At 34.8% G+C, this 12,885-nt stretch overlaps 1 protein-coding gene across 2 annotated transcripts; it reads left to right on the plus strand.

Moving 5' to 3' along the window:
* The first annotated feature begins 250 nt into the window (after window positions 1–250).
* Window positions 251–10,439, plus strand: LOC109828029 (mitochondrial thiamine pyrophosphate carrier 1). Of its 2 annotated transcripts, none has more exons than XM_020395063.1 (7): window positions 251–590; window positions 2,035–2,151; window positions 3,352–3,463; window positions 4,412–4,575; window positions 7,089–7,241; window positions 9,055–9,204; window positions 9,986–10,439. In XM_020395063.1, the coding sequence occupies exons 1-7, from the start codon at window positions 474–476 to the stop codon at window positions 10,202–10,204; spliced, it is 1,032 nt and encodes a 343-aa protein (XP_020250652.1). In that variant the 5' UTR covers window positions 251–473; the 3' UTR covers window positions 10,205–10,439. The 2 variants fall into 2 exon arrangements, with proteins under 2 accessions (XP_020250652.1, XP_020250653.1); XM_020395064.1 differs by having other exon boundaries at window positions 253–590; window positions 4,448–4,575; window positions 9,986–10,433.
* The last annotated feature ends 2,446 nt before the right edge of the window (window positions 10,440–12,885 follow it).

Raw genomic sequence — 12,885 nt, forward strand, 5'->3', positions numbered from 1 at the left:
ATTCAGTCAACTATCTATAACAATGTATACCTACATTTTTTGGTTGAACATTTAAAAGAAGAAAGGGTACCAACGTGCAACATTTTAAAATTTTGAGACTTTTATTAACAAAACTTAAATATTTGGGGCATTTTTTTGTTCCATTTGAGAAAAAAAGGTCACTTAAGTGCAATATGGGTAAACTATGGGGGTATTTAAGTGCAATTAAGCAAAAAAAAATTCTTCAAAACCAAAAGCAAATTTTGGGAGGAAAAAAAAAAATCGAGGTCTGAAAGAGGGAAGAAGAGGTAAAGACGTCTCCTTTCCCGTTTTCTCCGCGTTTCGCCAAATGTCGGCGACTGGAAGATTCCTCTCAATCTCCTCAAAACCCTAGTTAAGTCCTTTCATTTATAAGGCGGAGTCTTTTGGATTCCGCTGCAATATTCTAGCATTCGATTTGTTTTCATTTTGGGGATCTCGATTTGGTTGAGGAGATGGAGGAGCCAGGGCAGCTGAAGAGGGCGTTTATCGACGCGACGGCCGGAGCAATCTCCGGCGGGATTTCTCGCACGGTGACGTCGCCGCTCGATGTGATCAAGATTCGGTTCCAGGTTCGTAACAATTCTCGATGTTGATTGGGAGTGATTAGATGTTATCTAAATTGCACCACGAGCTTGGTTATTTTTACTTAAATTTGGTTTTTTTTTCTTTTTGTTTCTGGATGCTAAATTTAGTAAAGAACTTGAAACATCGGTATGATTAGAAAGTAACGTCTTAGAATTGCATTGCACTCTAAATTTAGCAAATTGGACTGCTTGAAGTTATTTTTTAGCTGAAGCAGGTTGAATTTTGTTGTTTCTGGATGATAAGTTTAGTAAGAACTTAAACCTTGGGTATGGTGTAAAACATAATGTTGTTAGAATTACATTGCACTGTTTTCTCATTGTATAGTGCAAGTAGGAAATTGTTCGTTCCGAGTATAAATTATTGATTCTGTTCAGACTTGAAAATGCCTAATTTTAGTTTATATACTATAGTATGCCAACATTACATAGGAGTATTTCAAATTTATAGTGAAATAGCATTCAACTGTTGCTGCCATAAAATTTCTTACAGCTCTATCATTGATCAATGGAAGCCTGCAAATGTTATGTTAAAAGGAAATCACATGATCTTGAGAATGTGCATGTGCTGGAAAGTCTGACTTGTCCAAAGTTCCGATTAATGTTGTACGAAAAAACTTTAAATTAATTTTTCTTATAAATTCAATTGACAGTACATTAACTCTTAAGAAAGAATATATGTTTATTTACTTAAATTAAGGAAAGCATGCTAGGTGTTCTAGGTGTTTCTTTTCTGTTTATACACATATAGTCTACTAAATCCAGTGCACAAGCATTTTAGAACTAAATGACTGTCCTGTAAGTTGCAACCTTTGTTGGCGAAGGATTGGAAACAGGTAATATGTCTCTGTTGCCTTGTTTTCTCTTGGCCTTTAGCGTTGAATGCAGAGGAACTGCATGTAAAAAATCTGTCATGTTCTCTTCTTCTGGACTTTATTAGTCTAGAATCGTTTTGGAGAATTGTTCCTTAAATGCATGAGCTTAAACTGCTACTATTAAAAATGGGCTCCCTATGCAATCCTTAGTTAGTTATGTTTCCTTCCTCAATTCTTACTATATTTTGTTGGGCTTAGAATATGGCACGCCATCAGCTTATTTACATCATGTTGATAAGTAGTCTCAAATTATGATCAATATGTACATGTAACTGAACGCTGTCTGAATGGAAAAGAATCAAATGATGAATTTTAGGGGATTTGTTAAATAATTCAAAACTTTGCAATCTGCCGAACAACTTATTAGTCAGCTATAGTATATGCTTTTTTTATTTTATTTTTTTGGGATATGAACCTTATTTGATAATCAATACAAACTAAGTTTTAAATCTTCTATTTGTAAAACATATATGCATTGTCTGCACTGATCTTATGGTTGTAGTTGTACACCACTTCTATAACAGAAACTCCAAAACATTTTTATTTGCTATTGGCAGGTTCAACTAGAGCCCACCACTTCATGGCCCCTACTTCAGAAGGACTTATATAGGCCATCAAAATATACCGGTATCCTGCAAGCAACTAAGGACATATTTCGGGAGGAAGGTCTACCGGTATTTATCACCCTAACTAATATGCTGGTGTTTGTTTTCCTTTTCTTCTAGTTTCTGGCATATTTTAAACCGAGTCTGATAGAAATGTAAAGTAAGAAATTAAGCTCCCTGTATACTTTGATTTTGGATTGTTTTATGGGGTACCTGCCTCTTACCAATTGAGTGGTTGATCTTTCATATGCTGCTTGATGACATCTGATAATAAAGTCTATTTTTGAAGCATTTGCTTGTGATTTTTAGCTACCTAATAGTTCTGTACATTTTATTATACTTTCAATTATGGACCACTGCTCAATATATTAAATATAACTACCTAAAATATTATAATAATTTTGTTCCCATAAGTCCATGACAAGAATTGCTGATTGAAACTTTAAACAGCTGTTGTTTACTTTAAATTGGTATATTTTACGAAACGTAGGACTGCACAAGTAAAACAGTCAACTGTGTGCTCAATTATAGGGATTGTAGAGATGTTGGAAATTGAGATGCAATATTTTTTTGGTTAATTGCATTACATATCATATATTACTAAGGTTCTAGTTGTGACATGTATGGTGCATCCAGATCTTTGACATTTATAGTTCTCAATTATAGGGATTGTAGAGATGTTGGAAATTGAGATGCAATAATTTTTTGGTTAATTGCATTACATATCATATATTACTAAGGTTCTAGTTGTGACATGTATGGTGCATCCAGATCTTTGACATTTATAGTTCTCCTTCTTTGAGTCTTTCTATCAATGAGATTTTCAAATTACCTTCTGTCTACCACGGAAATATACCCATTAGCAAGAAGTTATACGCTTCAATTAATCAAGAATGCTGCTATGTTAACATCAAAGAGGGTCTGCATGGTAATTGCAAATTTGCTATTCTACATTGCAGTAAGCTTTGTCTAGGATGCCATATTTTATGTACAAAATTCCTGATTTATGAGTAAGAACTAGAATAAACATTATTTCTTAGAATACAGCTAATGTGGGTATGAGATCAATCATTAATGTTACATGTATGATGTATGTCACTGCATGATATACCCTCCACCGCGTGGTTCATTACAACTTTCAAGTTTATCGCTCTATGTTCTATCTTTATAATCTCCTGTCCAGACTTTTGAATTTGTTATCTGGAGTTGAAGAATTTCTACGTTCTAATACACTGCAATACAGTTTACCTGGATTATCTGTTGCATCAGGGTTTTTGGAGAGGAAATGTGCCAGCTCTACTCATGTACATGCCTTACACTGCAATACAGTTTACAGTTCTGCACAAGCTAAAAACTTTTGCAGCAGGTTCCTCCAAGGCAGGTCCGTAATTTGCTTGGTAGGGGCTATGGTGTTTTTCACTGTTTTACATGATATGTCAGAATCAGCAGAAAGCCTGTTACGTTAATGATCTTTGTAGATGTAGTCCCTCTGTTAATGCATTGTTTTGCTGTCACATTTTATTTTGTTCTTTTCACGTTGTTAGTGTAATATTTCATCTTTTATTCTATTCATATAGAGGCCTTTGTCTAATTTCCTGCAAGGATGATTTTTAGGTTGCTAGCAAGTTTACATAATACTTTGGTTTGTAAATCGGTAATATGTATTCACTAGGTACCAGTATACTAAAGGCTTGCAGATGCCACTGTAATGTAGTGCTGTATTTGTTCATGACTATTTGTGTGAGATTTTTTTATTTTTTTATTTTTTATTAATTTATTAATTTTTTGGGTTACTGTCCATTTATTTTTTCTATATGGATATCATCGCTGAGGTTGATCTTTATAGCTAATATTGTGGTAAATCCTTTTAACTTATAGTTTGTAGTTTGGCTTTTCAATCTGGAACTAATTAAGATCTCCTTAACAGTATGTTTTTTCCCATGAGATTCTTTGATCAATATCAGTAGACTTGTCATTTGTTGATGTTGGAGCATGCTGAATGTTCTTTTATAATGATGCCTAACGTATGGAAATATGAGTTCTAAAATAATTGCTGCCTTAATTTTAAATCTCTGTGTTCCCTCATACCTGTGAAAGTGTTGCCTCCTTGAGTGCTTTTAAGTATGAAGGGGATTGTCTAATAACTTTTGCACTTGGGTCTTCTTTTGATTGGATGGCTGTCGCTTATTTAGTTTCAGATAGCCTGGGATTCAACTCTTTTCTTACGTACAGTTTTAGAACATAATCAAGCTAAATTGCACTATTTTGTACTAATATCTAAAATGACTGAAATGCTACTTTATCTTATATTGTTGTTCTTAGTTCTCAGGCTGCATGCTTTATTTGTTATATTGGTGCTTTGCAGAGGAACATCTGCACCTGAGTCCTTATTTATCTTATGTTAGTGGGGCATTGGCCGGGTGTGCAGCAACAATAGGATCATATCCATTTGATCTCTTACGAACAATTTTAGCATCGCAGGGTGAACCAAAGGTAGGTTATCTTTTGCCTCAGCAGTGTGTTCAACTTTTGCAGTTTGCATTCAAGTTTAAACCCATTACCACTAGATATGATTTCTTCCCTTATTTTTCTATTATCTAGAGATATGACTTCTTCCGTTATTTTCTATTATCTAGATTTTAAAGTTTGATTTTATTGGATAACGTCTAGCTTTTCACTTTCTCATTCATGTAATAATAAGCTTGTCACCTTATACCCTCAGATTCCAGTTGTTAGAACTGTGGAAGTAGGCGTATTACAGTGGCTGATCTTTATGCTATTACAGGCCAATTGGACAGTCTGAAAAGAATGTTAAACCACAAACTCTTTTTTAAATATAACATGAACACAGATATGGAAATGGGCACAGGAAGATGTGGCACAAGCGTGGACATGGTATTCAGGGAATATGTGAGAAGCAAGACACGCATGCATGAGTATAATATATGTTTGTGCATATTTATGTAACAAAACAGAAGTAGATGTGATGCTAATAATATAATTTTGGTTGGGAATCAACAAAGTATTGAGACCAATTAAGTCAAATTAGTTTGCTTCTAGAACCTTTGATGATTGGTGATGAGAGGTGAGCGTTAAGTTTGGGCCACATTGTAACAGGCGAATGGGCATATCCATATATCAGTTTCGATGTGTTTTAGCTATTAGTTATTGACTAAACAGGTTATAATCTAGACCAATAAAAAATGCATTGGCAATTCGAGAAAAAGGCTAGTTTGTGCATTAAACTTGGTGATTCAAAGTTTTAGGCTTGGATACTTCATAGTGTGTTTAGCATGGTCTCCAGAGCATGTCCATGAATTTGTTGGTGTTCAACATGTACCTGAAGTAAATTCAAGAGCCACAAAGAAGTGTCCATGGTTTATAGTGTTAAACCTAATAATTTTTTAGGAGTGACTACGAGTTTACCCATTTTAAGATGTGTTTGAATTTTGAACATGCTGTGTTTGAATTTTGAAATTCTAGGAAGTATTAATATCTGAAACGGAGAATCAGTTTAAGTTGCAAAGCTCTCACTCTGTGTTGTTAACAATTGTAATAAGGGTTTTTTTCTATAACTTAAGCTCCAAAACATTTAGAGATTGACTTGTAGTCATATGCTTGAATAAGGATGGTTTCGTCTTTTATAACTTGCTTAGTAGAAGATTTCTTTAACGCCAGAAGTCACTTCTATATGTATACCGACTTCAACACATTTGAATGAGAATGTTGGACCTTGACATTCGAAAGATATTCATTGTTCCAATCAGTGTTATCGAGGTGCAAGGCGCAATGCGGGGCGCAAAGGTCCCTTATGCGCACCATGCGTAAGGCGCACAACAATGTGCGTGTCTCACTAAATTGAGGCACACAACTCAAACTAATATTTTTTAACATAAAACAAAGAAACATATAAGCAACATGTTTATAAATTGTCACTTAAAAAGACTAAGAAATATAATTTCACCTACTAAATCACGAAAGAGTCTTAATTAGCATGCATAACATAGAGAAGTTCATAAGTTTCCACAAATCACAATGCAAAATAATATCCAATATTAGCAAAAGTCTACGAAACAAAATAAGCAAGTAGCAAAATAACAGAATGTCTAGTCATCCTCATCATCATCGTCATTCAATTGAAGTGGAATTTCCTCATCCTCAGTTTCCTCCTCTTCTTCATTGAACTCTTCTTCATCCTCCAAGTCCGGCTCGCTCCTAGATGACAAAACAATACTACTTGAAGATCCTCGAACCCTAGCAGTAGACCTTAAAGTTGGTCCAAATTTTTCTTCAACTCTTGTTGCTACGCCTACAACACCCCATCTAAGGTCATCCTCCTCATCCATCAAGTCATTCTCCGCATTGTTGCCCTCTCCAAATTGACCTAACAACCACTCGTTGTTTTCATCTATGTCAATCAACTTGATTGAATCAACAATATCTCTGCAGTCAAATCTTTCCTTCAAAGCTTGCAATATACTAGATCCTGCAATCTATTGTGATCCAACCTATTCCTCTTCTTGGTGTGTATCTGCAACTCATATAAAGTCAAATAATCAAATTAGCACTCAAAACCTAAAAAGAAAAAGGTTTAATGGGAATATGTAGGTACCAGACCCGAAACCCGTTTATTTCAAAACAACCCAATTCACTGCACACCATCAGCTGCGCAGTGAGTCGGTGCGCCCGACGGGCACGCCAAGCGCACACGAGGCGCGCGCCCCGCGTGCCTGCGGCGTCCCGGCTCTGGTGCGGGGCACGACTGCTGCAGGCCTGGGGCCTGGGGCACACGCCTGGAGCGCGCACCTCGATAACAATGGTTCCAATCAATTTTTATGTATTGTTACATGAGAGATTGAAACTTTGTCAAAATATTCTTTATTTGTTATTATTTCTAGATTCATATAATCCATTTTCATAATACAAAAGTTTATAACATATAAGTTGTTGAAATTTCAAAGTTTACTGCAAATCTGAAATGACTTTGATGACCTGATGATAACCAGGTGTACCCTTCGATGACATCTGCGTTTGTTGACATTATAAGATCCCGTGGTTTCCGAGGACTGTATGCTGGATTATCACCGACACTTGTTGAGATCATACCATATGCTGGTTTGCAGTTTGGGACGTATGACACGTTTAAGCGATGGATGATGGTACTGATCTTAACTCTCTTCTGTTATTGAATTGGCTTTTGGTACGTGTGTGATGTCACTGTGCTGCTTTCAGATACTGATGATGATACAATTTTTTAAAGAAAAATTTATGGAGGGGAAAAAAGATAATGTGATTATTGGTTGTGCCTTTGAAATTGATCAATTGTTGAAAAAAATACCTTTGATGACAATCTTAAATGTGTGGTCAGTTTACCTCCTTGTTCTCAAGATTGAAAGATCTCTAGGCAAGATCCTGACCTCCTAACTTATAGTTAGTCATTTCTGTTTACTTAGCAAAATAAGCTTTTTTACAAGTTTTTGGGGTGTTGACTCAGGTAATCCTAGGATTCTGTATGATATTGTCAGATTATTGGAAGCCTCATTTACCTGTGGTAAACTGCTAGAAAGCATTATGGTTTTTGCTATTATGGCCATTTTGTTTATTGCTAAATTCCTAACTGGAATCATGGTTTATGCATCCTTCAATGGGATAATTTCAACCTTGCCTTTTCCTTTCTCTTGTACATTCTTCAGTACCTGTAGGATCTAAGTCACGATTTTTTTTTTTTTTGCTTTTTCGGTTTTTTTTTTTCCTTTTTTTGGCTTCATCCCGACATGTGATGCCTTTTGGTTAATGTTAATCTGGTTTTCAACCACTGGATTTGAATTTTAAGCTAGTTCCCAGTTGCATTTTGAAGAATAAGAATATCTCATCCTGCACTAAGTTGGAAGAATTTCTGACTCTTTTAGTGCGACCTTCAAATCTCTTTATTTGCTTCACAAATGTTATCTGGTGGAAGATTTGGTAGGAGAATGGTAAATGGATGGTTTAGATAGATGCTAGTAATACATTCTTTATTTGGTGAATCTTGTAAATAGATGAGAACTGCTGGATTTTTTGTATGACCATTAGGCATTAGTAAGTTATGGAATTAGGATTCTGAATCTCTGATTATACAAATCTAATTAGGTCGTTTTGAAAATGGGTTGAGTAGTTGAAATTTGAAAGATGATAAAAACCAGACTAGCATATACTCTTGTTCATCCTTAAAGGTCATCTTTCTTTTATTTTCTTTGAACAAGTGAGATATCGTTAAACTTCTAATGTCTGACTCTTTCCATGGTTTCCACTTGGTGGGATATTTTATGAGAGAGTTTTCCTCTCCATCACTATGCATGCTACATTTTGGAGTGCGTTTGCAATACACTTGAAGAATGCTATAAATTTTGTTTAATCCAATCAAGACTCGTAAGCATATAATATGATTGACATTCTTAAAAGCAGCACAGTTAGAAAGTTCTTCTGGTAATCTGGTAACTTAACTATAATAGGTTTTGTAAGATATGAGGTCATGGGATGATGTCAGACGTATAGTTCCTCCTTTCTGCTGCTATTTTCTTCGCAGTGGGGTGTGTTTGAAGTTGACAATTTACATACTTATTAATTGTTTGCCAACACTCATCTGCTTAAGTTTTTGGTTATAAGCTATTAAATACATGTTGAAGCTCTAGGAGTGGAAGGATCTCCTACTTAAACTTGACCGTAAACATCTATTCTGATATTTCTCTTTTCTTTGTTTTCCACGCCATGGTGAGGGTTTGCTGTTAATGGCTTTGTCCTCACATAATTATTAATTGTTGGCCCACTCATCTGCCTAAGCCTTTTTTTTTATTAAACATGTAGCAAGTACAAGCTGATTTTTTTTTCATTCAAAATTGTGTAAAATGAAATTGATATTTCACACTTGATTTCTGTCAGCAACCGTAAAGCTGCCCATAACATGTTTTGTTTTGTTTCCCTTTTTTGCTACAGATGTGGAACAGATACAGATTTTCCCAACTTGGTACGATTAGGCAAGACGAAAGTCCTTCAAGCTTCCAGCTTTTCCTTTGTGGTTTTGCAGCTGGAACATGTGCAAAAGCAGTTTGTCATCCTCTTGATGTTGTGAAGAAGAGGTTTCAGGTAACTACTATATCCCAAACGTAAAGCTCTACTCTATGGTATTATCATGGGAAACATTATTCTATAGGCAATCACAGTCCATAACTTGAATCCGCCTAATTGAATCCAGGGTGGTTCCAGTACCTTCAATTTTCTGTCGCTTTTGTTCATAAAAAAAGTGGTGGATCCTGTGGGACCATTTTGAAGACTCGTGTACCAACTGAGATTAGTTCGAGCCCACATTTTTAATTGGTTGTACTATCACATCTTGTTCTTATAGCAAACTCAAGTTTTGATGCTTTCTGTTGGTATCAGTGGGAGGAGGTCCTTTGGGGGTGGGGGGGGGGGGTGGAGAGAAGAAAAAAAGAAAAAGATTATGAAATGCTTTTTCTGTTGGTATCAGACTGGGAGGAGGTCCTTGGGGGGGAGAAAGAGAAAAAAAGGAAAAAGATTTGATGCTTTCTGGTTGGTGATCTAGTGGAGGAAGGGTCTCTATGGGGGGGGAGGGGGGGGGGAGGGAAGAAAAATGCTTTCTGGTTGGGTATCGAAGTGGAGGAGGTGGCGGGGCGCGAGGGTAGAGAAAGAAAAAGAAAAGAATTAAAAATGTGTATGCAAAAACCAAGAACTTCTAGTTGCATCAGAGTAACAAATCACCTATAAGGTCGTTTAATTGTCCTGGAAAAACAATGGATTCTCAAACATGTTGCTCGTTTGGTTTCTCTTGCCCTGGTTCTGTAAGTTATTTGTTTTCTTTATAATGCCATTAGCCAAAAATCTCATCCTTGTCATGACAAAACTGTAGGTTGAAGGATTGCAAAGGCATCCAAAGTACGGAGCAAGAGTCGAGACTAAAACATACAGTAGTATGTACCATGCCCTGAGCCAGATTGCTAAAGCAGAGGGTTGGGCCGGTCTCTACAAAGGCATAGTTCCCTCCTTGGTTAAGTCAGCACCTGCTGGCGCCGTTACTTTTGTGGCATATGAATACACGTCAGATTGGTTGGAGTCTGCATTGACATGAAGCGACGATTTCAAATTATTCTTTTTCATGATCCAATTATTTTCCTAACTAAATTGTTTTTGTAACTTAGCTTGATATATAGTTTTTTGGCCACAAGATAGAGTTGAGTTTTGGTTTAATAGGGACGTTCAAGGACGGGTCAATGATTAATAGCGCCTGCAATTATACGGCCAGAAAAATGTAACTGAATAAATTTTGGAAATGAAAAGAAGTTACAGATAAATGTTTCCATCTTCCTCCTTTTTGCACCCAAGTTTGATCTTGTCATGGTTAATGCTTCTTTGTTTTTAGTGTTGTCATCCATGATGAATTTTCATTGTTTAGAAAAGGAGTATTGTTATGATCATGTGTGGATATGTGCAGTTCTGGAACAGGGAGTTGTTTCAAATTATAATACAACAACTGAATTGAGAGTGAAATCTGTTCTTGGTGATTTTGGCTTATCCAGGATGATCAAGACTGCTGATGTATTATGGATGGCATATCTGCGGTTCTTCACTTGTGATTCGTGCATCATAATGATGCGTGCGGTAAGAAGATGGCTGTATGGTGTATCAGCATTATACTAGCTTAGAGTCTGTTTGTTTGTATGGAAGTAACTGAAGTAACTATTTTTGCTACTTTCGAGCACACTCAAGAAAAACTACTTCCAGTGCCTCTTTAAATGCTGATGGTGGTGTTTATGTGTCATTTTTATTTCTTGAATTTTTTCCCTCCCCCGAAGGCTCAGAAGTATCTTGGTAGTAGTTGAAATTAAGTCAATTCAGAAATAAAACCAAATTTTTTATTGTATGGATATTGTCTATTTCTAAATAAAATCCGAAAGATTCTCTTTCTCTCTTCCTGACAATATTTATATTGCTATCCAAACAAAAAATTAAATTAAATTAAATGAAGTGGTGAAATACTATTTCCTTTACTTTCAAAATTTTATGAAATAAATAAAAAGAATAATATTTATGCTACTTTCTACTTTATAATTTTAGAAGTAATAGATTTGATCTACTTTTTTGTTATGATACTTCGAATTAGTCAAACAGTTCAGATGTTTGACTGATATGGGTAAGTGGTCCAACCGTCTAGTTTATATGAAGGGAAAATTCCCCAAGGACCCAAATTCATGGGACAGGGTAGGGGACAGGTGAGGTGCCCCCTCCTCGTTGCTCCACACTTCGAATTAGTCAAACAGTTCAGATGTTTGACTGATATGGGTAAGTGGTCCAACCGTCTAGTTTATATGAAGGGAAAATTCCCCAAGGACCCAAATTCATGGGACAGGGTAGGGGACAGGTGAGGTGCGCTCTTTCCAATTTTGAACTGTATCAGGCTGGAAATATTTTGGGTCAATTTTTACTCAGAAGAAATCGTATCCTCGTATGCTTACTTGTGTCCGTTCCAATATCTCTCAAATTTATCATCCCTTTCTTCTCTTTTTTGCTAAGACACTAGTAACGAGTCCCTAACAGACGTCTAAAACCCTAAACTCACGTGCAAATACAACTACGACTGAGCAATTGCATAATTTTAAACTGAATCAAGCAAGTGTAGTTATGAAATTGCATAATTTTAGACTGAATCAAGCAAATCATATACTCCCTTTAAAATCGCGAATTCGGTAAAATCTTTTCATAGTTAATATTATTATTCATTATTTTGAATATTTTATTTATATCTTAATCTATCCTAATTATAATTATATCATATCCTAATCCTACGTGAACTGTCTATAGCTCAACAATTTTAAAAAATAATATTAATAAAGTATATAAAACAACTTTAAGGTATTAGTTTGTTCAGAAATTATACGTAACTAATATACTATACTACATGAAATATTGCAAAAAACACCTAAAAAGTTTTAAAATTACACAGAATACCCTAAAAACTTTAAAAGTATAGAAAATATCCTGACGTTTCAAAACTTAAAATAACAAACATTAATCAAGAAATTAACAACCGTCTATGAAAAATTTAAAATTTGTAGCTAACACTTGAACGTCTTAGAAATTATAGAAACACCCTCAAAAGTTTAAATTACAAATAGACACCCTGAAATTCTAAAATTTCAAAACTTTCAAACAACATAAATGAATTCAAGGAATTACCATGATGCACCTGAAAAATTTTAACATTTCAAACTTAGAATAAAAAACATAAAATTAAGAAATTAACAGCAGTCTCTGAAGAATTTAAAATTTCCAATTAATACCCTCAATGTCTTAAAAATTATAAAAACATCCTCAAAAGTTCAAACTATAAAAAACCACCATAAAATTCTAAAATTTTAAAATTTGTAAACAACAAAAGATAATTTCAAGAGATTACCTTCATGCACCTAAAAATTTAAAATTTACTAAAATTAACCTTAAAGTTATAAAAATTTGCAACAAAAAACTTCTTCAAAATTTAAAAATCGCAAAAAACTCTAAAATTTTAAAATTTATAACAGGTACACATTAAATATGGAAATTATTGGCAGACCTCTGATATTTGAGTTTTTCCAAAATTAATCTAAAATTTTAATAATTATAAAATAACCCTTAAATTTTTAGAGTTCTAAGAAATATTCTGACATTTGAAAATTACTACCAACACATGAAACATAGAAATTATAACTACCAAACTTAAAAATAATTTTTTAAAAATCACTCCTAAAGTTTTAAAATTACAAATCAACTCTA

The sequence above is a fragment of the Asparagus officinalis genome, unplaced genomic scaffold (genome assembly GCF_001876935.1).
Source record: "Asparagus officinalis unplaced genomic scaffold, Aspof.V1 AsparagusV1_Un646, whole genome shotgun sequence".
In the NCBI taxonomy this organism is placed as follows: Eukaryota; Viridiplantae; Streptophyta; class Magnoliopsida; order Asparagales; family Asparagaceae; genus Asparagus; species Asparagus officinalis.